The 27,007-nt window shown below is 39.1% G+C and overlaps 1 protein-coding gene across 2 annotated transcripts in view; it reads right to left on the reverse strand.

Annotated features, from left to right (window-relative positions):
* The window catches only part of AMPH (amphiphysin), a 263,695-nt gene that overhangs the window by 108,814 nt on the left and 127,874 nt on the right, over positions 1-27,007 (reverse strand). For both annotated transcript variants that reach the window (XM_059170541.1, XM_059170540.1), the window contains exons 3-5: positions 20,633-20,687; positions 12,586-12,680; positions 10,394-10,489 (exon numbers count right to left, since the gene is read on the reverse strand). In XM_059170541.1, coding sequence (XP_059026524.1) covers positions 10,394-10,489; positions 12,586-12,680; positions 20,633-20,687 — 246 coding nt within the window. The remainder of the gene's footprint in view (positions 1-10,393; positions 10,490-12,585; positions 12,681-20,632; positions 20,688-27,007) is intronic.

Raw genomic sequence — 27,007 nt, forward strand, 5'->3', positions numbered from 1 at the left:
AACTGAGGGTTGCTGGGGGCAGGGGGTGGGCGGTAGGTAGAGGGTAGTTGGGTTAAGGACATTGGGGAAGGTATGTGCTATGGTGAGTGCTGTTTAGTGTGTAAACCTGGCGATTCGCAGACCTGTACCCTTGAGGCTAATAATACATTATATGTTAATAAATTTTTTTTTTTTAAGTGGTACCTGCCTACCACTGGAAGTAGGGCAAGTGTATAGAGAGAGGCTCCTTCTGCAATACAGGCACACAAGGAAGTAAGATCTGATAGGGAACAAGGACACGGAGAAAAATTCTCTGGCATCCAATGACCTATACTACATGGAGCAAAGGAGAGGCAAAAACCAGACTTCAACACAACAGTCTGGAAACATAGATGTTAGCAGATAAGCACAAGGCATTAGCAGCCCAATTCTAAAGAAATGTCAAAGCTGAGGCACCCGGGTGGCTCAGTGGGTTAAAGCCCCTGCCTTCGGCTCAGGTCATGATCCCAGGGTCCTGGAATCGAGCCCCGCGTCGGGCTCTCTGCTCTGCAGGGAGACTGCTTCCTCCTCTCTCTCTCTCTCTCTCTCTCTCTCTGACTGCCTCTCTGCCTACTTGTGATTTCTCGCTCTGTCAAATAAACAAAATCTTAAAAAAAAAAAAAAAAGGAATGTCAAAGCCATAGTGCAATGAAAGTAATAATAGTAATAATCATAATAACCAACAAACCTAAATCCAGCTCAATTCATGATCAGATTGATTTGCACCCCCCTCCACTACTGGTCTGACAAAAACTCATGCCCATTTCAAGGCATTTACTTCAGGCTTCACGCTAAATGATGTCTTGGGAATCAATCTAAACTAATGAAACACACACAAAAAGAAAACCCATGAGAAAAGATAAAGCAATCAAAAGAACCAGAGACATAACCCAGATGCTGGAAATACCAAACAGAAATTTGAAAATGACTATGACTAATATGTGGAAGTATCCAGTTGAAAAGGAGAATAACAGACATAAACTGATGGGTCATTTCTGTAGAAATATGGAAACTTTAATGATCAAGTAAAAATCAAGTGGAAAAGGTAAAAAATTTTTTAAAAAGGATGTCAGAGAGGAAAAATTTCTTTGATACACTAATTGCTACACTTGAAACAGCCAAGAAAGAACAGTGTACTTGAAAATGCATCAAGAAAATTATTTGCATTAAAATACAAAGAGATCTTGATGAAGTCTAAAAGTTCATTTTCTCTTTTGTTTCCTTTCATATCTTGAAAGAAGTTGCTGTGGCCCATGTCAAAGAGGTTACTGCCTATGTTCTTCTCTAGGGTTTTGGTAGATTCCTGCTTCACGTTGAGGTCTTTTATCCATTTCAAGTTTATCTCTGTGTATGGTGTAAGAGAATGGTTGTGTTTCATTCTTCTACACACAGCTGTCCAATTTTCCCAGAACCACTTATTCAAGAGACTATCTTTTTTCCACTGTATATTTTGTCCTGCTTGGTCTGAGATTAGTTGACCATAGAGTTGAGGGTCCATATCTGGGCCCTCCACTTTGTTCCACTGTGTCTGTTTTTGTGCCAGTACCATGTTATCTTGGTGATCACAGATTTGTAGTAAACCTTAAAATCGGGCAACGTGATGCCCCCACTTTTGTTTTTCTTTTTCAACATTTCCTTAGCAATTCGGGGTCTTATCTGATTCTACACAAATTTTAGGATTGTTTGTTCCAGCTCTTCAGAAAATGCCGGTGGAATTTTGCTCGGAATGGCACTGAAAGTATAGAAGGCTCTTGGCAGTATAGACATTTTGACAATGTTTATTCTTCTAATCCATGAGAATGGAATGCTCTTCCATCTTTTTGTGTCTTCTTCAATTTCTTTCATGAGTGTTCTGTAGTTCGTTGAGTACATATCCTTTACCTCTTTGGTTAGGTTTATTCCCATGGTTCTTGGTGCTACAGCAAATGGAATCGATTCTCTAATTTCCCTTTCTATTTTTTCATTATTAGTGTATAAGAAAGCAAGTGATTTCTGTAGATTAATTTTGTATCCTGCCACATTACTGAATTGCTGTATGAATTCTAGTAGTTTGGGGGTGGAGTCCTCTGGGTTTTCCATATAAACTATCATGTCACATGTCATCTGCGAAGACAGAGAGTTTGACAACTTCCAATTTGAATACATTTTATTTCTTTTTGTTGTCTTATTGCTGCTGCTAGGACTTCTAGTACTATGTTGAACAACAATGGTGAGATTGGACATTTTTGTCGTGTTCCTGATTTTCTCATAAGGAATGCTGTTAGCTTTTCCCCATTGAGGATGATATTCACTGTGGGTTTTTCATAGATAGATTTTAAGAAGTTGAGTTCTGTTCCCTCTATCCCTATACTTTGAATCATTTTAATCAGGAACGGATGCTGTATCTTGTCAAATGCTTTTTCTGCATCAATTGAGAGGACCACATGGTTCTTCTCTCTTCTCTTAGTGATTTGTTTTATCACATTGATTGATTTGTGAATGTTGAACTCCTCCTGCATGTCATGGATAAATTCCACCTGGTCATGGTGGATAGTCTTTTTAATGTACTGTTGGATCCTATTAGTTAGGATCTTGTTGAGAATCTTGGCATTTGTATTCCTCAGGGATATTGGTCTGAGATTTTCCTTTTTGATGCGGTTTTTGCCTGGTTTGGGGATTAGGGTAATGTTGGCTTCATAAAAAGAGTCTGTAGTTTTCTTTCTGTTTCTATCTTTTGAAACAGCTTCAGGACAACAGGTATTATTTCTTCTTTGAATGTTTGGAAGAATTCTCCAGGGAATCCATCAGGTCCTGGGCCCTTGTTTTTTGGGGAGGTTTTTGATCACTGCTTTAATTTTGTTACTAGATATTGGACTACTGAGGTTGTCAATTTCTTCCTGATTCAGTTTTGGAGGTTTATAGGTTTCCAGGAATGCATCCATTTCATCTAGGTTGCTTAAGTTACTGGCATATAACTGTTGACAATTTCTGATGATTGTTTCTATTTCCTTGGTGGTAGTTGAGAATGAACTTTTGGGACTTCATCAAGATAAAAAGCTTTTGCACAGCAAAGGAAAACAGTCAACAAAACAAAGAGGCAACCTATGGAATGGGAGAAGATACTCGCAAATTACAGTAGAGACAAAGGGCTGATATCCAAGATCTATAAAGAACTCCTCAAACTAAACACACACAAAATGAATAATCACATCAAAAAATGGGCAGAAGACATAACAGACAGTTCTCCAATGAAGACATACAAAGGACTAACAGACGCATGAAAAAAAATGTTCATTATCATTAGCCATCCAGAGATTCAAATCAAATCCACATTGAGATACCACCTCAATGTGGTATCTAACAACAGTTAAAAAATGTTCAAAATTAACAAGACAGTAAACAACATGTATTGGAGAGGATGTAGAGAAAGGGGAACCCTCTTACACTGTTGGTGGGAACACAAGTTGGTGCAGCCAATTTGGAAAACAATGTGGAGATTCCTTAAGAAATTAAAAATAGAGCTTCCCAATGACCCTGCAATTGCACTACTGGATATTTACACCAAAGATCCAGAAGTAGTGAAAAGAAGGGCCATCTGTATCCCAATGTTTATTGCAATAATGGCCACAGTCACCAAACTGTGGAAAGAACCAAGATGCCCTTCCATGTACAAATGGATAAGGAAGATATGGTCCATATGTACAATGGAATATTATGCCTCCATCAGAAAGGGTGAATACCCAACTTTTGTACTAACATGAACAGGACTGGAGAATATATGCTGAGCGAATTAAGTCAGCAGAGAGAGTCAATTATCGAATGATTTCACTTACTTGTGGAGGATAAGGAATAACACAAAGAGCATTAAGAGAAGGAAAGGAGAAGTGAGTTGGGGAAATCAGAGGGGAGATGAACCATGAGAGACTATGGACTCTGAGAAATAAACTGAGGGTTTTGGAAGGGAGGGGGCTGGGAGGTTCAGTGATTCTGGTGGTAGGTTTTATGGAGGGCACGTATTGCATGGAGCACTGGGTGTGGTGCATAAACAATGAATTCTGTAACACTGAAAACAAATGAAAAAATAAATAAAAAATTTTAAAAAAGGAATTAAAAATAGAGCTACCCTATGACCCTGCTATTGCACTATTGAGTATTTACCCCAAAGATACAGATGTAGTGAAAAGAAGGGCCATGTGTGCCCCAATGTTCATAGCAGCAATGGTCACAGTCACCAAACTGTGGAAAGAACCAAGATGCCCTACAACAGACAAATGGATAAAGAAGATATGGTCCATATATACAATGGAGTATTATGCCTCCATTAGAAAGGATGAATACCCAACTTTTCTATCAACATGGACAGGACTGGAGGAGATTATGCTGAGTGAAAAAAGTCAAGCAGAGAGAGTCAGTTATCATGTGGTTTCACTTAGTTGTGGAGCAGAAGGAATAACATGGAGTACATTGGGAGATGGAGAGGAGAAGTGAGCTGGGGGAAATCGGAAGGGGAGACAAACCACGAGAGACTATGGACTCTGAGATACAAACTGAGGGTTTTGGAGAGGGTCTGGGGGGTGGGGTGAACCTGGTGGTGGGTATTGTGGAGGGCACGTATTGCATGGAGCACTGGGTGTGATGCACAAAAAATGAGCTTTGGAACATCAAAAACAAAATAAAATTAAATTTTAAAAAACACACACATAAAAAGAAATGAGGTTAAAAAATAACGGAATCAAGCATACAAGACCTGTAATACAGTATTAAATAGTCCAGCATGGTCTTTGGAGTTTCCAAAAGAGATGAGAGGTTAAGTCAAAAGAAATATTTAAGGAGATATTGGCTGAGAAATTTATATAATAATAAAATCTACAAAAGTGCAGACCTAAGAAACTCATAAAACCCCAAGAATAACAAACACCGAACAATATCCATCCAGACACTTCATAGCCAAACTGCGTAAAATCAAGAAGAAAAATATAAAGACAAAGGCAAGGATTATAGAAAGCTAATCTTGAGAAGCTATACAAGCCGGAATACAATGATATAACATTTTTAATGTGCTGAAAATTTAAAAGAAAAAGAAAAAGAAATCTGCCAACTCAGAATTCTATTCCCAATGAAATACCTTCTAAAAGTAAAAGTGAAATAAAATATTAATCAGACTGGGGAGCCTGTATGACTCAGTTGGTTAAACATCTGATTCTTGATTTCAGTTCAGGTTATGATCTTGGGATCATGGGATCAAGCCCCACATCAAACTCTGTGTTGAACACAGAATCTTCTTGCGATTCATTCTTCCTCTCTCTCTGCCCCTCCCAAGCTTGTGTGTGTTCTAAGTAAATAAAATCTTTTTAAAAAGTCTTTCGCAGATAAACAAAACTGAAAGAATCCACTGCTATCATAGGAATTTTAATATGAAGGAAAGCTACACACAAAAAAAGTAAGTACCAGAAATTATAAAATTCAAGGTCAATATACATGATTTTGGTTTTTTACTTCTAAGTGCTTTAAAAGGTAACTGATTATCTAGAACAAAAAAGAAACAGAAAAATGTACTGTGGGTTTTATAACATATGTAAAGGAAAATTTTGTAATAATAACAGAAGAAATGAAGAAAGAACTGGAGGTATATTATTTATATAAAAGTACTATGATAGTATTTGAAGTTAGACTGGTAAAATTAAAGATGTACATTATAAATTATAAAGCAACCACTAAAAGCTTAAGTGAAAGAGATGTACTCTATCTCTCAAATAAATAAATATCTAAAACAAAAGTAAGGGGCACCTGGGTGGCTCAGGTGGTCAAGCATCCAACTTTTGATTTGGACTCAGTCATGATCTCGGGGTGGTGAAATCTAGCCCTGTGTTTGTCTCCATGCTCAGTGCGGAGTGTGCTTGAGATTATCTCTCCCCCTGACTCTGCCTCCCCCCTGGCTCGTACACACATGCATTCTCCCTCAAATAAATAAACCTTAAGAAAAGAGGGATAACTAATAAGTAAATAATAAGCCAATTTAATTAGTCTGTTATGAGGCCCAAGAATTTGGCCTTTTAGAAAAGACCCTTGTGGTCCAGTTACACCAAGCCAGTCCAATCGGAGAACTACTACAAGAGGAGATCCTTAAAAAACTTTCAAATTTAATATAGTAAGAAGAAGAAACCAACAATATGTTTATGGCATAGAAACACAGTCACAAGTCACAGACCCTCAGCAACCTACAGTATAGGTGTTTCAGAGATTATTCCCACTTTACATGTAGAGAATTTCGAGTTGCATGAGATTAACTGATTCCTTGTCTAAAATTGCTCAGAAAGTCTGTAGCAAAGATGAATTAGATGTCAGCCAACCAGTACCAGGAGTAGGCTGTGGCACACGAGACACCCAGGCCCAACATCTAAGAAGGCCCTTACTTTCAGGGTCACATAGGTGTGGGCTCAGCAACCAAGAGTGGGTGCCTCCTTAGATCTTGAACTCTAATGCCCTCACCTGCCTCACCCAGTCCCAGCCCTCCTCCTGACTCTCGGTTAGTCCTTCTAACTACGCCCATATTTCTCTGACCTACCCAGAATTCAGTTACCACCTGTCACTCTATGCTATTCCTCTATACTCCCTTCAGGATGGGTGAGAAGTGGGTTGGGGCAGTTACTCTCATTCAGCTACTTCCAATCTCTTCACCCTCTACACCTACTGCTTCTAACTGGTATTAGTACTGGAAAGCATGGCCAACTCACATTTGCTTAAAGATATGGGATGAATTAGTCTAGGCAGGATGCAGGGAGGCCCTTCAGTGTTCCCTAGTGGGGACAGTGTGCCTATAAAGTGACAACGCTCATTCTTTTTAGCAAACATCTTACTACTACCTTCAAAGGAACACTGTCCCTTGAAGCAGTGACCTTGTGTAACTCCAGGTATCTCTGGTAAAGCTCTGCTTCATGAACTTGTAGGGGAGGGAGTAGGGTGTGGAACTCTTCTTTAGTATCTTCCAAGAAGAAAATCTTGATTCTTTGATGATGAATGTGATTTTTTGAAAAGAGCCAAAATTCAAAGTCTTCCAAGCCTGGGAATAAGGTGGAAGAGTATATTATACTAGGTCATCTTTTTTGTTCAAAAACAAGAAGTGAAATAAATTATGTGACTCATTTTCTTGGGTAACCGACAAGTCCATTACAGAGTAGGGCTTACCATAGATGGCCTGTTTCGAAGTCCATCACTCATTTTGATTCACACATTTTTGTGTTGGAAATACATATCAATCTTATTTCCTTCCTTATCTGACACTTGAAAAACTTGAAAAAAGAATAAAATCTTCTAAGGGTAGAGTTAATTCACCTTACCTTTTATATGGGAAATAATACAATTTCTATTTATTTAACAGTAAAGAGTTTAATGAAATGGCTCAATTGAAATTTCTTCAAATTTCCCACAGCACACTGAACTTATACAGTAAAAACTTTTAATTTATTGTGTTTTTTAAAATGTCAATAAGAACCCCAATCCAGAATTCACTTTGTCACACTGCTGTAAATATATGTTTTAGGTGCTTATGTGGGGCAGCCAAGATGCAATCTACCACATTTTACAATAACTGCTCACAGCTGTAAGGCTGCCTGGGTTGATGACAAGCTGGCTCTTATTAGAATATTGATTTTAGATGTCAGTGCTGTGTAATAAGAACTGTAACACTGGGTGCCCTGCCAATCACAGTTGGAAAAGTCAAACATCATTCCCTCATGAATGGTACTTCATAGCCCTTGCTGGTGAGCGGCAGTAAATATTTGGAAATTTGCCTGACGTTTTAACTATACATGAACTGTTTGATTTTAATGGAAGTCAGAGAAGTCAGTTGTGTTCCATGCTTCGAAAATTCTCCATACAGTGTTTTTAGTCATTACCTTCCTTTCCATCAATAGCCCGTTCATTACAGAAACCTTCAGCACTAACTTGATGGCGTGATAGGGTCTTCATCCCCTTCTACCTTCCGTTCAAGTGAGCAAAGACACAGAGGATACCTTAGGTTTATCTTCACAGAAAAACCACCTCTCAAATATTAGGAACAACTCCTTGCCATATGAAACAGTCTTGCAATTCTCTACTTTGGTTGAAGCCCTATGTGTATGGTAGGATATCCTAAATGTGACTTCAGAGAAAGAGAAACAGAGATTATTTCAGCCTCTTTCCATGATGCAGACAACACCATGAAATGTATTTTATTTATTTTCAAGACACCCAGCTAGATGACATTTTCCCCACGTATCTCGTGTAGATGGTTCAATCACTGGAGGATCATCTTTGTGCATGACCTCAACTGTGGACCTCAGGAAAAGAACTGCTTAAGCAAAAGTTCTGAGTTCTTCATCTTTCTGATGTAAAACAAACTGAAAACCCGAGCTAATCTCATCCATCATGATTTTATTTAATTAATCTACTTTAAGATTTATTTATTTACTTTTAGAGAAAGATAGAGAGGGAAGTGGGAGACCATGGGTAGGCAGAAGGGCAGAGGAAGAAAGACAGGATCCATAAGCAGATTCCCCACGTGCATGGAGCCTGACATGCGGCTTGATTTCATGACTGAGCCAAAACCAAGAGCCAGGTGCCTCATCAACTGAGCCACCCAAGTACTCCCATTATGATTTTATTTTAATCTGTGTTTCAAGGCAGGTACTTCTGTGTGTATCTGTCTTCCCAAATTATACACTCCTAGAGAGTATGGCCAATTTCCAAATAATGATAGCTGAGTAGGACCACAGCAACTAAGATCCTCCACATTTTTTTGAGGATACTAAGTTTTTGTTCATGAAGCTGAACAGCTTTTCAAATGTGTTTTTCTCTAGTCAATCACAGCTTTCATTTGCTTACTTAAATCATACTATGATGGTGTATTACATAAATAATTTAGGCTAGTTTGTAAACTGCTTTGAAATTTTCAAGTACAAGGTCGAAGTTTTCCCTTATCTTCTTCTGATTTGTTAGGAACTGATATTTATGCAGATTAAATTACCACACAATAAATGATATTCTGAAGTGTAATAATAATGATTCTGAGACTCTTTGCTCCACAAATGTTACAAACTCTAAGTCAAAATGTGACTGACTGTCCGCCAAAAAATAATCTGAAGATATCCCAAGACATATTCCCTATAGGCTAGTGCATCTAGCCTCACTGGATCCTAAAATTTTTTAATTTATTTTTTAAATCTCTCAGAAAATTTTAAAAAGCCAACTTACATCTTTAAAAGAGGATAAAATCATACAACAGCCCTCTGAATTGTTCTCCTGCCTATTATGATAACATCATTGAGAATCTATCATTTGGACTTGTTCTCTGTGACATTCTGCCACCAAGGCTAATTGATGTACCCAGTCTGGTCCACTGAGGTTTTGTTTGGTGCCCTTGCATCCCAAAACACACTTTGGATGCTGGCCATCTAGTTGTTAGGTGTTATGTATGGAACCAAGGAAACTGATTTCATTGACAGGAGCGCTGCTCATGCTTTATGGCCAAGACCAGTGCATGTTCCTGCAGCTAGTGTCCCGGTGTTCGGCCATGGCTACAGAGCAAACCAGGGGAAAGTGGAGATTCACATCAGAAGTCAGCTAATTAAGGTTCTTCAGATGGATGAATGCTGGTTCACGTCTACCTTCAACCTAGAAGAAGCCCAGCACCCTGGTACTTACCTGGTATTCCTTCTTGTGCAGGAAAAACAACTGGGGTGCAGATCTATTCCCACTACCATCTACCAGGTACAGCCCTGATGGTTTAAAAACCATCTCTATCTCCAGAGTCAATTCTATATCTACAATGTTTGATCCTCTGCTTATGTATTTCCCATCAATGAATCCAAGCATCAAATAAGACAGATGTTTTAGACCAGATATTGTTAGATCCAGTTGCTAATGTATTTGATACACTTCTATCTTAACAGTTCAATATGATCCAGAAAATTTTAAGGAGAGAAAACACATGCAGGTATGCTCTGAACAATAAACAAGGAAAGATTAGATCTTGCTCTCAGCTTTGCAATGAAGTTTCTCCTTTCCTGGAGACTGCTGTTTATTCTAATGGAAATTCTTATCATGCTATACAATAAAAAGGTTGGAATATAAAGATCAGAATTTTTGGTATCTGGTTTGCAATTTTATATCTGGGATACTAAAAAGACATGAGAAATGAAAGCTGAAGCAGTTCGCTAAAGGGGAAAATGTGATTTCTGTGGCTACATTTCATTTCAAACCAACAGGAACAGGATAAAGCTTCCATGCTTAAATAAATGAAAAGTTACTGTCTTTGATGTCAGTTGGAGGACTCTGAATTTCACTTTTCTCTTGCCCACATTTCAGTAAGTACACAGAACCATTCAATTCTTCCCTTTACAGACACAAAGTAAAATACCTTTATGTCAGGAAATTGGCCCAGATAGGTATCCAGTGTCAGCAAGGACCCATCCACTAGTTTTTGATGGAAGTCTTCCCACAGGACATCACATTTCTGAAAGAAGAGAAATAAAGAAAAAACTGCTGAAGTGTTTTAAGGATACTTTTCACCAAGCTTCTAAAAAACAAATCAGGTATGATCAAATTAGATAAATAGTACTTCCTCAGATAACACATGTTAGAAAAAAACGTGATTATTTAATAATACAATAAAATTTCAAGGCAATTTGGTTACCACTTCTAATCGACAATGTAGGCTACCAAGGATACAGACTACATTTTCCAGCCTGTGTCACAGCTAAGTGTAGCCACGAGACTAAGGTCTGGCCAAAAGGATGAACTTTTAGGAAGTGTCCCTAAAAAGATGCTGGTCTTCCCCAATTCCTCCATTTGCTGACTGGGGGCAAAAATGAAAGCCGATGGCCAGGAGGCAGCAGGGATGGCAAAGATGGACCCTGACGTCACCAGACCCGGGCTGCTCACTCCCAACTCTTATGAAAGAGAGATAAATTTCTACCTTTGGAAAACCATTTTTGGGGGGGCTTAGTTGCCTGTGTTTCTGTTTCACACTTCAAATACGGATCCTCATTGTTACAGATGCCAATTTATGAAATTTATGCCAACAAAAAAATGTAAACCCTCCATATGAAAAGGCTCATCTTCTGATATGAATAGATGCTTTCCACATGTAATGTCTGGCTTCTTCACCATCGGAAGAGCCCATATTTAGATCTGCAACTAAAGGTTTCAAAAATCCTGGCAGGACCTCCAAGGACCCAGGTGGCACGGCAGCCATTTTCTGAAGGAATAAATGTCAACAGTGGCACCTGTCACACACAGAATGTAATGTGGTGTTCTGAAAGCTAGTAACAAAGGTTTCTAGTATCCATTAAAGTTTCTTTTCACAATGAACTGTTAATTATACACCAGTCATCAGAAATGTATAAGGTAAGCATTTAACAACATGATGTTGAAATGTTGTCTTCCTGTTGAAGAAAGGTGAGAAAAAGCAATTATTTAGTAACTGCATGGGAAAGTGGTGTGTGGAGGCTGGTTTTGCCAGATTCGGATTTTGAAAGTTTTCTAAATGGGTAAGAATGCCAAGAACTTTCCTTATAAATAAATCTCTGGGCTTTTTCTTTTTTATCCTAACAAAATTATGAAGGTCAATATGGGGTGTCAGAATTTTCATGGAGCAGCCTAGGGCTGCACTGTTAACCCAGCTTTCCAAAGCCCACATAGATGGCCAGTGCATCACAAATCAGCCTTTCTCTCCAGCTCGGGTGGCCATACCTTTAGGCCTTCCACGCCTCAACACTCATCAGTGAGCTCATGCCAAGTGGGCATGACAAACACTGCTCTTTAACAAAGAATCTGGACATGAGAGAAGCCCTGACAGGCACTTTGCTACCATCAGTAATAACGACATGCTCCAAGCATCATCCCAATCATGGGAATACACAGGCTTTAAATGTGTTATTAGTAGGTATAATTCTTATTCTTACTCTGCATATGAGAAAGCTCAAGTCTGAGAAGTTGAAGAACTCATGCAACATCATAGAGAGACCACTCCTGGTCTCCACCCCATTAGACCTTTGGCAAAGCATGAAATACCCACTTTCTCACTTCCTCCCAGCTAGATGGCCCTCGGCTGCAAACTGGATTTCTGGTGTTAAGACATGTCTAGAGACAAAGGCTTCTGGAAGTTACATTCCTATTAGCAGGCTGACCACATCTGTCCTTAGGTTCTGCAGACCCGTGAATGGACCAGTGGCATTTAAGTGAAATAGATGCTTTTTGCGCTTCCTGACCCTGTTTTCAAGAAGGGATGGGGAGAGAAGGGGTGCAGGGATGAAGTTCATATACAAAATCATGCCCTGAGCCAGTTCTGCTGCTGAGATGAGCTAAAATGTGTAGAAAGGGACAGGAAAACACTATTCCTGTTTTGAAGAAAAATCATCTTTAACACACAGCTGTCTACCCTAGTAGTTTTACAGTGGCTCTCTAATCACTATGAGTTTGGGCTGAACTGGATGGCAGAACCATATGGTGTCTTTTGGGTGCACAGTGCCCTGTCATGATTCAGTGGATCGTGCTGGAACACTGGCAGAAGTGCCCCGGCCTCCTGTGGTCTGTAATCCTGGCTCATACCTCACCAACCATCTTCACGTCTTCCCGCCCATACCAGTCAGGCTCGTAGACTTCATGCAGCGACTCTGTGAGCTTCATTGAGGCTTCTTGCATGCCTAGTGTTGGAGAAAAACAACTCTAGTTGGATAGACATGGGTGAGGCACCCCTTCCTCTGTCCCCTCCTTTTCTAAGACAGAAAAACCTTGAGTTACCCACTAATCATTGAAGGAAAAATCATTAAGGCACGACTGTTGCTTGCATCTGTAGTCACAACTACCCCGTGAGGGTCTCTAATGTATCTGATCACATTGTGCATTTTCTCTTATTTTCATGATAATGGCAGATACTGAGTCTTGATAAAAAATCAACAAGGTGTCCTATTCTGAAAACAATAGTAATGTGTTCTATTACATATGCCGTCACTTACGACAGGACACAACCATAAATACACAGGACTCTTAAAATAATTTGTCCATAGACTATGGAGCTCTAAAAATAAAATTAACCCTAAATGAATTTAAATCTAAGAAATAAAGCTTTGACAGAAGCAGGTTGAAGCAAAATTAACAGGATTCTAGGGCAAAACAGTTGGAAGTAGTTTAAGTGACCTAACCATTTTCGAAAGAAAAAATTTTCTTTTTATAACATGATTAAAAGTTACATCTACAGTTTTAAATCAGAATGCTCATAAAGTTCAGAGTTAAGTCTGTGTCAGAACTTCCATTAGACATACATTTGGTGTGTGTTGCAAAACCATGGTTGTTAAATAACAGGAAAGATATAAAGTGTTCTTGTGCAACACAGTGACAAAAAGTATCACCAAGTCTTTTACAGTCTCTGCTCTGCCCCTCCTTCAAACCATGGAGACAACAGTGTGGGTTGGATGGAAACATCACAGGGCTGAGAACAGTCCATAGTGAGTTCTTTGGCTGGTGCCTTGGAGGAGCTCTCCTCTGGCACCAAACCCTCCCTACCAGTTAGAAGCTGAGACCTGACTCAGCTGGTGTCTTGGCTTTTGTCACTAGGGAATATGAAAATTTCCTTAGAAATGAAAAGCATCTCATAAAACTTAATGCCACAGACTCCACAATGGAAAGTTTTTATGAAACTGAAAGCTGTTGGACGTAAGGGAGTCTATTCTGGGTTCAGTTATGAGAAAAGGACAAAATAAAAGATGTGTGAATTGATAGAAGTATGTCCTTGAGGAATAGGTACAAGTCAGCATGGTATTTCATGGTACGTTTTCTCTCTAGGCAGGGAATGCCCCTGCTCTCCTTCTGATAAGATGCAGATATAGACTTGGTCTGTGCACTTGAGAAGTTTGAAGGTTTCCAGGTCGCATAAAGTAGGAAAGCTTGTAACCCTCTCTCCATGAAGCAAATCACTAAGCATACTAAAGAATTTTCCAACAACATACTGTATGGCTCACACCAGCTGAAACAACTTGGTGACCAAAAGAAGCAGCCCCAAGCAGTGATGACAAGAAGGCATGCGAGTGTAGACAGCGAAAAATTAATGCAAAACCTGCAAGTGTCCCCTAGTACTTTGAATGCAAGCCAATGAGCACGTCCCCTCTTCTATGTGTGGTCACTGCTGAGGTGAACCAGCATCCACATTCGCCCCCTCCAAGGACAAGTAAACCTCTATTAAGAAATGTACCCCTCAGAAGTCAGTCACTGATTGACATCCTTCCATAACTCAGATGCCAAAAGCCTTCTGAAGTTTTCCCTTAAATCTCTGTCTTAAGTCTGATGGAAATTATAAATAGCTGTGTAGACAGGTACTTAAGGTCTTAGGAGGAAGAAATGATGGTATTGTAGGACAAATAACCTTTGTGGTGAAAAATAAAACTGTGAATGTAAGCTTAAAATAAAATTATATAAGACCTTACTCACTGGGGCTAAAAGCAAAATGTTGCAGTAAATATGCCTCCTAGCAGCCAAAAATAACTACTAATTGCTCTGTGGATAAGTAGTGATGGAAAATTTGGAAAGAATCCATTTTGATACAGAAATTATTTCTAGAACACTCCATAGGAAGTACTTGGATAGACACATAGGTGAATAAGACACAAGGCTTTGCTTTTAAGGGGCCTAAAGAATAGCTAAGATTTTAGGGATTTAGAACTTACTCTGCTGACAGAGCATAAGAGAGAAAGAGAAAAAAAAAAAAAAAAAAAAAAGGCTAAACCCAGTTCCCTTCAACGTAGCCTGGCAGTGTCAAAGCAAAGAGTAGATACTAAATGCTACCTCTGGCTTTTAATAATATCTATATCCAGTATTTTATTAAAAGATTAGTGATTTCCAAAACTGCAAGACAGGCACCTAATATCACACACATAGAATTATTATTTTACTACTGGATAGGAACCACTTCCGTTGCTTTAAATTTTGGATCATCTCCAAGGCATTTACTGCAACATCCTCTTTCCCTCTGCAACCAAATTTGCGAGTTTCTATTTTCACCCTCTAAGATATGTTGCAGAGATTACACTGCTACAAGAGTGCTCTTTGTACAGCCTGAGGGTGATGTTTTAGTTAAAAATAACATCAGCTAAAAATACATTATGGCAATAACCAGCAGCATCTATAAACCATTACAAGAGTACCTAAAATATTGTTAAGTATCTGGCAGCTCAGCCCATTGTTTAGAAGAAAGCTGTTTCAGAAGCCAGTATACTGTTGGCTCAGAGAAAAGCAGGATGGGGCATCTTTCTCCTAGAGATTTAAGGAGACCAAATATATAAGCAAGAGCGGTGTGGGAGGGGAGGTAGAGTGTGAGAGGCTTGAGGACAGTCAACCCTCCCGCTGGGTCATGCTCACGCACAAGTCACATACAATTAACAAGTGCTGATGTCACCATCTGGGCCATGCTCCGTGGACAGGAAGTTCTCGTGTGTTCATTATCCCTGGGTCTGGGCTCCACCACCACCCCTGCATCAGTGATTCCTGATTCCAGCTCTCTACTAGACATCTCCACTTGGAGGTGCTACTGGTTCCTCAGACTTCACGTGCCCAAAACAAACTCAGAACTTCCTGACAAAACCTCATCCTATTTCCCTTCCTAATCCTCATGAACGTCACCCAGTTGTCCCAGTTAGAAAACCTGAAGTCATCCCAGATTCACCCTCCCAATGTGAGGATGTCACCAAGGCACACCAGTCCTGACTGATTCTCAAATGAAGTCTCTTGCTTCCATGCCCACTGCCACAGCCCTGAACTGGACATCCGTCATCTATCATCTATCATTTGGATTAGATGACATAATCCATGCAAACCATTGAGCAAAGTGGTTCTGCAAAACTAACACTCAAATGTCAGCCACCATTATGGAAAACATTTCTGAAGGCACGGTGTCATAACAATTAAAACTATTATTTGCAATCCATCAGCTTTTGTTAAAATCTGGGTTCTAATACAGATCATCTCTGTAACGTTCTGCAAATTACCTAACCATCCTAGACCTCAGTCTTCCAAAGTATACACTATTTTTAAATGATACTACATGCCATGGTCACAGTTGAAATTTTAAGAAATGAGACAGTAAAACTGAATTCAGTGCCTCGCACAGAAGTGCTCAATAAATGTTAGCTTTTATCGCTATCATTATTAAATACTAGACTTTTAAGAAGACTTGCAGCTCCATCTCCTCTAGCCTGAATCCCACAAAACCACAATAACTATTTTTCTAAAATGCTAATCAGATCATGTGACTCATTCCCTTGCCTACAGTAATGCAATGACTCCCTTCTGTGCTGACAGACTGAAACCCCAACACGACAGGATACCTAAGCATTCCTACCTTTCCACATCTCATCCATTTCAGTTTCTCGCTTACCCTCAATGATCTACTTATTCCCCAAAGAGCACAAACTTCTTCATGCTTCCTGAACCTTTATAGCTGTAACTTCTTTTATCTAGAAAGTCCTTCCAACATCAACCTCAGTCTCCGGCATATCTCATCACCTGATAACTAGTTATAATCCCTTCCTGGGTCCATTTAAGTGTAAGTTCCTTGGAAGGACCAACCTGGTCTCCTGTCTCTCAGGGGGTAGGGTGGGGAAGTCTCTTGTCCTCTGTTGTGAGGCACATAGTGCACACGTCTGTTAAAGCATGTACTACTATGTATACGTGACCTTTCTGCTCATTTAATTTTCTCCCTTCCCTGCAGCCAGCTCCACAACAACAGGCACTCTGCTTTGTTCACCTCTGCATCTCCACTCCAAGAACAGCGCTGTGCCCATAAACAGGACTCAATACATTTGCTGCTAAGTTAAAAGGAGAACATAAGACCTACCTAAACATCTGTAGAAATAATAATGAGCTACAGACGTGAATGGCACCCAGATATCAGTGATAATAAGGTGAAGAGTAACTTCATTTCGCAGAGTCCTAGTGGTAGAGATCTGAGGTCTTCTGAGAGCACCTGGAGCACTTTATGGATGAGGAAGCTAAGGTAGCTGAGAGCATGGTGATCTTCCTACCACTGCCCCTGGGGCCAGACCCAGGGGCCATCACTCTAGGGCCAGATATCCTTCTTACATAATGTCATCTGCATTACAGCACAATTAGTTAGCTAGTGTTCTTTTTTTTGTGAAAGCTAGAAAAGCTGACCATAAAAGTCCTTTGAAAATCCAAATTATGATTTATTTAATGCCTACCCCTGTCTTTCCTTGTATTCCTCAAAACCCAAAAATGTGCTCCAAGGAACTCTAATTCTTGGTATGACTTTGAGAAGAGAAAAGCATTGCATCATCAAATACCTGGTAAATGCAGGCCACCCATAGAGCTTCTGGAGATTATATTAACATATTAAGGGCCCTGTAGTAATTATGCTCTGTTAGAAAATTCATTCCAACTAGCTGCGACCAGAGTAATTTAGACATAGGTCCCTTTTATGGAGCATGATTTGTTAACAGAAAGTGTTGGGGAAGAGTTCCTGGAAGGTCCTTCTCCTTCATATGGGAATGTGTACATTAGAAGTGGAAGCAGGACACAATCTGCAACATTGAAAGGCTGCTTTGATGGTGCCCAAGTGTCCCTCTGGAACTAACTCTTCACTTGGTGGATTCTCCTAGACCCTAGTAAGGAAAAGAATTATTCCAGTCTTAAAGGTTTAAAACAGCAATCTTCCTACTAAGGATGTAAAATTGACCAGAGACTTGAGAAGGGGACTGAATTCACTCATTCATTCAACAAATTAATCCACATTAAAAAAAAAAAAAAAAGCAGCCAACATTGGGGAAAAAAAAAAGCAGCCAACATAAAGAAAATCCTGTGGGGGCATCTGGATGGCTCAGTCGGTGAGGCAGCTGGCTCTTGATTTCAGCTCAGCTCATGATCTGAGAGTCCTAGGATCGAGCCCCACGTTAGGCTCCACACTCAATGGGGAGTCTTGCTTGAGAGCCTCTTCTTCTCCCTCTGCCCCTCCCTCCACTCATGTGCACGCTCTGTCAGAGAAATAAATCTCTTTTTAAAGATTTTATTTATTTGACAGATTTATTTGACAGAGAGAACACAAGTAGGCAGAGTGTCAGGTAGAGGCAGAGGAAGAAGTGAAGTAGACTCCCCGCTGAGCAGGGAACCCCTTGCAGGGCTCAGTCCCAGGACTATGGGATCATCATCTGAGTCAAAGGCAGATGCTTAACCAACTGAGCCACCCAGGTACCTCAATAAATAAATCTTTTAAAAAAAATCCTGTACTTGGGGCGCCAAGTTAGCATCTGCCTTTAGCTTGGATCATGATCCCAGTTTCAGGCTCCTTGCTTGGTGAAGAGCTTGCTTCTCCGTCTGCCTGCTGCTCCCCCTACTTGTGCTCTCTAACAAATAAATTAAATCTTAAATATATATATATATAAATATATGTTTATAAAAAATTAAAAATTAAAAATATATATATATATATATATAAAAACAAAGGCCACAAGGATGGACCTGGAGTGTGTTAAGTGAAATAAGTCAGACAGAGAAAGACAAATACGATTTCACTCATATATGGAGCGTAAGAAATAAAACAAATGAACAAAGGGGAAAAAAGAGACAAAACCAGACTCTTAAACATGGAGAACAAGCTGCGGTTGCCAGAGAGGATTTGGGTGGGGGATGGGGGAAAGAGATGAATGGGATTAAGAGTTCACTTATCGCGGTGAGCACTGAGTAATAGATAGAATCGTTGAATCACTCTATTATACACTTGAAACTAATAAAACACTATATGTTAATTATACTTCAATATATAAAAGAGCATTGCCTTAGGAGACATATGGACCAGGGTATGTATCTTTGCCATACTGTTTATTAGTTCATGACCCTGAACAAGCTATTTAACCTCTCTGCTTTTTCCTTAACTATTTAACTATTTAAAGCTATTTAACCTCAACTTTTTCACCTATAACATGAAGACGATTCAAGTACCTACCTCAGAGTCATCATGAGAGTTAAAATTATATGCTTGTTCTATATGAGCTTAAATATAGTTTAGTTTATCAATCAATTTCACTAAAGCTTTATTATTAGGACTAAAATTCTTTTATTCTTAAGATTATGATTTCATTACTTATCACTATTTTTGAAACAATTTCACACACCCACAATGAGATGACTAGAGTAAGTTCTTGGAACTGGAACTGCTGTGTCTAATGGGATGCTCCGTCCTCCCCAGATAATGACATTTAGAGGCTTTTGCCAAATTGCTCTCAGGGAAGCTGTCTTAGCAGCAGTATATGAAAGGGGTCTGCTCCTCACAGCTTTTTCAGTGCTATGCAGTATGGTCTTTTTCATTTTAATGTCTTTAAACATTTGGAAGAAAAATGACAGTATCTCCCTTTTGATTTAATATTCTTTGATTATCCATCCATGAGGACAAGTGAAACCGTTTTTAAAACCTGAAACTATTTTTTCACACTTAATACCCATCTCCTGGTTCTTCTCTGGCTAACTTTTTCTTCATATGCTCTACCTTTTTTTTTTTTCTTTTCATCAACTGATATTCATTTAGCGTCTAACTGAGCTCACTTAAATTAAATATGTTGTCAAAATAATTTTTTAAATGTATATATGAGTTTGATATATTTATGAGGTCAAATCTTTCAATCTTTCCCTTTATGGTATCTGTCTTTTGGGTTGGCCTTGAAAAGACCTCATTACCCAAAATTAGAGACTAAGTCTACTGTATTTTATTCTAGTGCTTTAGGGCATGTCTTTGTATACATATTTAACTCTTTACTAGATCTGTAATTGAGAAGGAGGGAGTAGACAATGAGCTTGAGATCTTACTTCTTCCTGGATATTTCGCTAGTTGACAAGACCCCTTGCAGAAAATAAAACTTGTAAATAAATAAAATAGGCAGAATGAAAAAAAAAAAAAAAAAAGACCCCTTGCAGATCCATTCTCCCCCCAACTAATCTCAGTCTGCCTTGTAATCCATCACACCCATGATTGCACCTGGGTCTACCTCAGTGCAGGCAGCTCTATAAGGAACAGCAGGCAAGAACAGAGCACACCTGACTGCCCTCTCCTACCCTCTACCACCCACCTCATTTCTTTGCCTTGCATGGCTGAGGCCGGGAACCAATGTCACAGCCTCTCTGCCTCCATCCAGTGACAGGGCTGCAAGTGCAGCTGATCCCTGTAAGTCACAGGTGTCCAGGGCCATGATTTCTGACAACCCTCTGCTGCAGTATCTTGCCCCTTCAGCTAGATGGCTGAAGTGTGAGTCTGTGAGTGCTCTACACTTGGGACATGCTCTCCCTTAGGATATAAACCAACTGCAGCTTTTCTGAAACAAGGTATCAAGCACGCTCTATCTCACACCTTTCCTAGAAATCTCTGGTGTGGGAGGCACTTATTCCTCGTTACCAGCATAACAGTAGACATTTTTTCCTTGTATATTCTAATTATCATTTCAATGGGAATTTGGGAGTGGGTGGAATGAACACCTGTGCTCAAGTGCATCTTGCCAGAAAACCAAACAGATTTGTAATTAACACTTAATCCCGCCACTCATGAATTTCAAGAACAATCTGTGCCTGGTAACTTAACGCGCAGCAGACAACTCACACACATTACCTTTGATAGCTGCTAAATAGCCCCGGAGTTCTCGCTGAAGCCTGGTACCTTCTGCCTGAAAGACACACAAACACAGAGATGCTAAGAATCTTGTCTACATTTTGCATGGAAACACGTGAAAGGCAGTAAGTCTCAGAGATATTATTACCAGAAGCTCATTCTTAAAAGACCATAAATATGTACACACAGACTAAATAAGGCACCCATCCATGTAAACATTTATAGAGATTTTATTCAGCTTAAAAGTAAAGGTAAGTCAGATTTTGCTGAGAATGGGAACTGACCCACCAGAGAGCCTCCTATATATTCAAGAGCCAGCAAGTCCCTAAATGTTGATGCATGGAATACAACAGTCGGAAATTGATCCCCACTGTTCAATATGGTAGCTACTAGCTACTAGCTGAGTGCTCGCAGCGCAGCTTGTCCAAATGGAGATGTACTGGAAGTGTAAAATACCAGATTTCAGAGACTTGGTTGCAAAAACTCTAATTAATAAGTTTTATATCGATTACATGGTAAAATGATAATACTTGGAATATACTAATGATGTGGTTTTGGAATATAGATGAGGTTCAGTGGGGTGAGGTCTGCAGTCAATGACCAAGAAAGAATTCTTAAGACATCTCTAGTGGAAAATGGTGGTTTATTAAAGCACGGGGACAGGACCCAAGGGCAGAAAAAACTGCACTGGGGTTGTGAGGATCAAGTGATTATATAGAAGGGGTTGGAGGAGATTAAAAAAAAAAAATAAAATAAAAAGGAAGTTTTCAAAAGAACTTCCACATGCTAAAAAGAGGACCTACAAGGTACCAGAGACCTTGCCTTGTCAAGTTAAGGTTGTATTTCCCTCTAGCAAAGCAATAACAGGAAAACAGTGGGGAGCTTCCTAGAAGAACATCCCATATATCCCAGCCAGGAGTAGGGGGGAGGGGAAGCTGCAGGGTGTTAGCTTATGCTTTGCCTTCCACTAACTTCTGCTCCCTCACCATTCATTATTAAAATGAATTTCACTCTTTCTAGTTTATAAAATGTGGCCACTAGAAATCTTTAAACCTCATTTGTGTTGTGTGTTATATTATTATTTGGCATCACCAAAATAGAGACCATCGAAAATCATAAATTTTGACATAAAATCTTTGTTTTGGTTTGGATTAGAATTAGAAACTCTGAGACTAAAATGAGATTGCCAGCAGTGGAGAAATGAGGCAGGCAGCGGTACACACATGGTACATGATAAGCAAGTTACCAGGGTGGGCAGCCCAGCCTCAGTCTGTCCACACTGGCGAGCTCTGGAAGACAGTGTCAGACCCCCTTCAGATAACTGAAGTGGGACATTCACTCATCAACTCCGATTAGCCAGATTAGCCACCAGGTTGAGGGCTGCTCCTGGGGGATACCAGAGAAAGGCCTCAGGCAAAGAATCCTCCTTGTGGAAAGTAGATACTAAATCCAGTGGGCTCAGAAAGGGTAGGTACTAGGGCAATTGGAAACATTTTTTAAATAGACATTTTAACTGCACAATCATTTAATAAACTTGCAGATAGCTAGCACACAGAAGGACTCCACCTTGGTAATTAATGAAATAGCAACAATAATAGTCCTATTCAATTCAACAAGCATGTGTTAGCATTGAGCAAAAAAAGGGGGTAGGTATGAAGGGGGAAAAAAAAAAACCCTACTGCCTTCAGTAAATTGCAATCTAGTAGAGGAACTGAAGTATCGAAATAAAAAGTGCATTGCAAAGCAGGTTACATTTAGCTCTGCAATAACCATTCCAAGTATTCGGGGATACAAAGTAAAGAAAATGCTCACCACATTTAAAGATAGACAGTGATTAATACAAAGAAACTCTGAAAAGGAGTGTTTAAGATTATGACTAGACCCCAAAAGGACTTCTGGATGAGACTATTTTTCTACATGATCTAGTATACAGAATGTCTCCACATGGTTTAAAATCAAAACTCTACATTTCTCTTGTTTTGCTGCACTATCCAGAAATATGTTAAGGCTAACTATCACAAGCTAGATTTAAAAGAAAACAAAAAACAAACAAACGAACAAAAATATTCTTAATGGTCTATCTACAGCACAGACAGAGACAAAATACACCTAAAGAATCTCTCTGGAACATCAGTTTACTGAGGGCGGAGTTGAGCAAAGGGAGAAGAAACCATTCTTTTAAACCACTAAGCCACCTGTTATGATGTACAAAGAAGACCTACACAGAGATTAAATGCAGAACTGCACAAACATCCACTGTTTTCACCTGTCCACTTCAGGGCTCTACAGTCCCACCCATCATGGTACTTCCCAGTAAGTGTGCAAGCGAGCTAGGAAGAGCTTGTCTTTAACTTAGGAGTCTGCTTTCCCCTCAGAAAGCCATACAAAGCCAGTTGGTTATGAGTCACCATGATCATTCAGGGTTTCTGGAAATCTCAAAAAAATAGTGGGGAAGGATACTCTTTTCCCAAATGTTTAAGAAATACAGCATGTCAATCTAATCCCACAATTGCCTTTTCTTTCTGAAAAAGAGAGAGCATAAAATAAATTCAGGCTTCACTCCAGACACTGCATTCCCCTAGCCCAAGGGAAGCAATGAACATTTTTTTAAAAAATGAAATAAGAATCCCAGAAGAAATTTTTTAGGTATCTAAGAGGGGCAGATGGTTCAAATTAGACAATAATGGCTTAAACAGATGAGTTCAATTTAAGCAGATAAACTCAAAGTCGGATTTAAATAACTTTCTTCTTTTCCAATTATTGAAATTCTTAATTTTTCTTCATGATTATTTAAGGTTCATAAATCATTTGGTAATAACCACCTTGAAGATCATCTAAAATTCTGCCTGAATCAAAAAGGTAAAAGGCTCTGGAGAGAAATTTCTCACCTATAATATGCCACAAAGTAGTAGTTCTACAGAACCAACTGCCTAATAAAATTTTCTTAACATCATTATTCTATGTGAATCACAAAGAGGCTTTAAATTAGAAATAAATTCTTATACCAAAGCTCAGATTTCAATGCATCTAAAATTTGTTTCATATTCCTCTGGAAATTACCATTTCAGTAATTCAGCCTTGAATTATGTATTGCACAGAAAACAGATCCAAAATTATACCATCTACAACTATATGAGTATGTTCTCCCTTTGAATCCTTCAAGTTGTACTCTATAAGGTAAAATGAAATTATTACTCTAACTTGTGGGCACATTCTCCCTAGGGCTCAAGGCAAGATGAATCCAAGTGATTCTATTATAATTAAGTTGTCTGATTGCCAACTAATACTCCTCCTCGGACAAGATCTAAGGATTCTCGCCTACAACATTCCTTTCCCTGGCACATAGGATAATAATGTGGCTCTGATGCTGAAGGTTCTTCATTTATTTTTTCAGTTGAATCATTTATCAGTGTCAGAAGCTGCTGCTTCTCCAGCCCAGACAATGCCGGGCCTCACTTTCTTCCCACACAGCCCAAGGGAGTCGGCCTGCTTTTCCTTTCTCATTAAAGCTACTTCTACCCACACACTCCCTTGGGTGTCACACTCTTGTAAGGCTAAGGAGAACGAAAGAGTCTCCCTAGTTCCCTGCTTCCCAGCTGTCCTGGAAAACAAGACAGGGTCATTTTGGGTTTCATCATGGAGATAATAAAAAAATCAACAGGCATGCAAAAAGTACACATGGTTTTAAAATCTTACAAAGGTCTGAGAATCACTGCCTTTAGTCAAAAAAAAAAAAAAATCTGTTTATTCCTTTGCTAAGTGATATCTTAAAGCTGTTCCTTTCTTCCATTCCTTCTGTAAGCACTACTCAGGAGAGCCACATCCTCCCCCGAGGATTAGAGTGAAACTTAAAATCTAATTAAATAGTTAGAGAAATAGTTAGAGAAAGAACATTGGCACACAAACACGGAAGGTTTCAGATATCTGTCTTACTCAATAAAAAGAAATTACATTCTATATTAATTAAATCTGTTTTCAAATTGTTTGACATCAGATTGGTCCTCAGTAGAACCAATTTCTTAATTATTTGTATATATGTCTTGGGGTAGATGGGGGAGGCGAGGGGGGAGGGGTGTTGGACGAGGGGGGTCCCAGACATGCTGCTCCTGGATAGATTTCATCTGAAGTCTCTCTTCAGCACCTGGGACAGCCCCATTCTTCAAACAAAGATTTAACCTAGATAGTATCAAAGGGCCATTACTGCATCAAAGTTTCCTACTGCACTCTGCTAAGTGAACAGATGACTTTTAAACGTATTTCCTTCAAACTGAGCCAAGTCCCTAGTAAGAAGAACTACCACAGACTCCAAAACTCAGTAGTGTCTCAAAATCCTATAAGGCATTGGGGTTTAAAACAAGGCTGCATTTAGCTGTGGTGAATGACGTTTGATGATTAATGAGTTAAGCTGTTTGTTGTTTAGATATGCTAAATTCTGAAGCATTAAAAATATATCAATATTTGTTAATACTTACACTTAGAACTTCAGAAGCCATAAAGAGGTATAATTTTCTTAGCTTACCTTTAATCCTGTTACTTCTGCCCAAAGAAGCCTCAGTTGAGGCATTAATTTGATTGAATTGTAGATACAATGCATAGAATGAATGAATAATTTCTAAGGAACTACACTTAGGGCAGCAATTACTGAAAATTCAAGGGCATGCCCACATACCACCATGTATATGATACCCCTGCGCAAGGGTGTGAATCATTATGGCCCTTACTGTGCTTGCAAAACCAAATCTAGTGGATATTACTCATAGGGTTATGCAAATCTAGCCAAATACCTTAAACAATAGGCATTCATTACCTATTAAACAGCCAAGGGCTTTCTGAGCTGACTTGTTAAAATGTTGTGAGTGTAGTACTAATTTACATTTATAGGTAACTTTTGTCATAAAAAGAAAGGATGGACGGGAGAAAGAAGACACCACATACATTACAGAAATATTTTCATTAACTTGCCTTTCAGAAATTGTGATTTGACGCTCAGATAGAAAGCCAACAGTACTGACATATAAGAGTTAGATCTGAAGAGATATAATGTCACAAAGTTATGATTTCACAAAGTTAAGTCCTGTCATCTCATCTGTGATCATGAGCCTATAGAAGTTCCCATAGTCACATTATTATTTTTGGCCTTTCCTGACATTTTTCTGATGAAAAGGCTAAGTAACATTATCGAGTTAAAACTGGCCCAATTTCTCAGAGTTCAGACAGGTTAACTCAATCTAAAAAGCAATGCTAATAAGATTTCTTATCATTTTTGAAGCTTAGAAGAAAATTAGATTATCAAGGAGATGAAGTTTAATAAGGCCACAATCGTCATCTTGATTAACAGATGACTAATCTGAATCCACTTATGATTAAAGATAACGTTAGGCCACTGAACACTAAAGGCACTCTTGGTCTGTGAAGAAACAGAGCTCTTTCCCTATGACAAGTGAGATGTACTTATACTGGAAGATGACAGATTTTCAAATGTAAATGCAGGAGGGTCTCTAAAATTTACATTTTTGTTTCCTTGCTTTAAGCTCTTTGTAGTTAACAGGAGCCATCATTAAGACCCTAACATTGACTTGATAGAAAAATTTCTCCATTTCAATTTTTTTTCTTTTGGCAGATACTAATGCAAAAGATTTAAAAGAGAGAGGAAATCTAAATGGGTTTTGAAATCTGCATTGATGGCAGTGGAGGGTAAGAGGGTACAGGGACATGTGACAGACAGCAGAGAACATCTCAGCTTCCACAATTTCATCCCAGATTCCTGGCCCAATTTCCAACTCCCCTTGTCAGCAATTCCAAGAATATTTACAATCTAAAAAACAAATCAAATATATTCTTTACCTTTCAACAAAACCAATAATCTAGCTACTAGTAATTCCTTATACAAATTTTCCATAGAATTCCCTCAAGCCCACTAACTTGAGTTCAAGTAGAACTCTATTCTGGTCTTACGGTAAGCTAACCCATGTGTGTAACGGGACCTAAGTGCCTAGTTAGAACTATTAAAGTCACCACATTCAGGCTGGATACAACGTGAAGATATGCTTTATTGCTGTTAGGCAATTGAGTTTGTGATCCCTGAAAAGCCGTCCCATTTTTTTTCCTGTACATGTATGCACATGTGTGAGTGTGTACATGTGACTCGTAAGGTGCTTTAGGACTATTATATAAACATTTTTTCAACCTTGGCCTTAATACCTGGAGCACAGTATTTAATATAGTGGAGAGGAAATCAACACAGAAATTCAGGGAAACTCCACGAGACTCCCACCCCAACAATGGCTTATTGTTCAATGTCCCTTTCTGTGGGTGTGGATGTCTACAACGTTGCATTGTGACCAAACAGGACAGGCTGTAAAAGTATGAGAAAAG

This window comes from Mustela lutreola, chromosome 4, assembly GCF_030435805.1.
Source record: "Mustela lutreola isolate mMusLut2 chromosome 4, mMusLut2.pri, whole genome shotgun sequence".
Lineage (NCBI taxonomy): Eukaryota > Metazoa > Chordata > Mammalia > Carnivora > Mustelidae > Mustela > Mustela lutreola.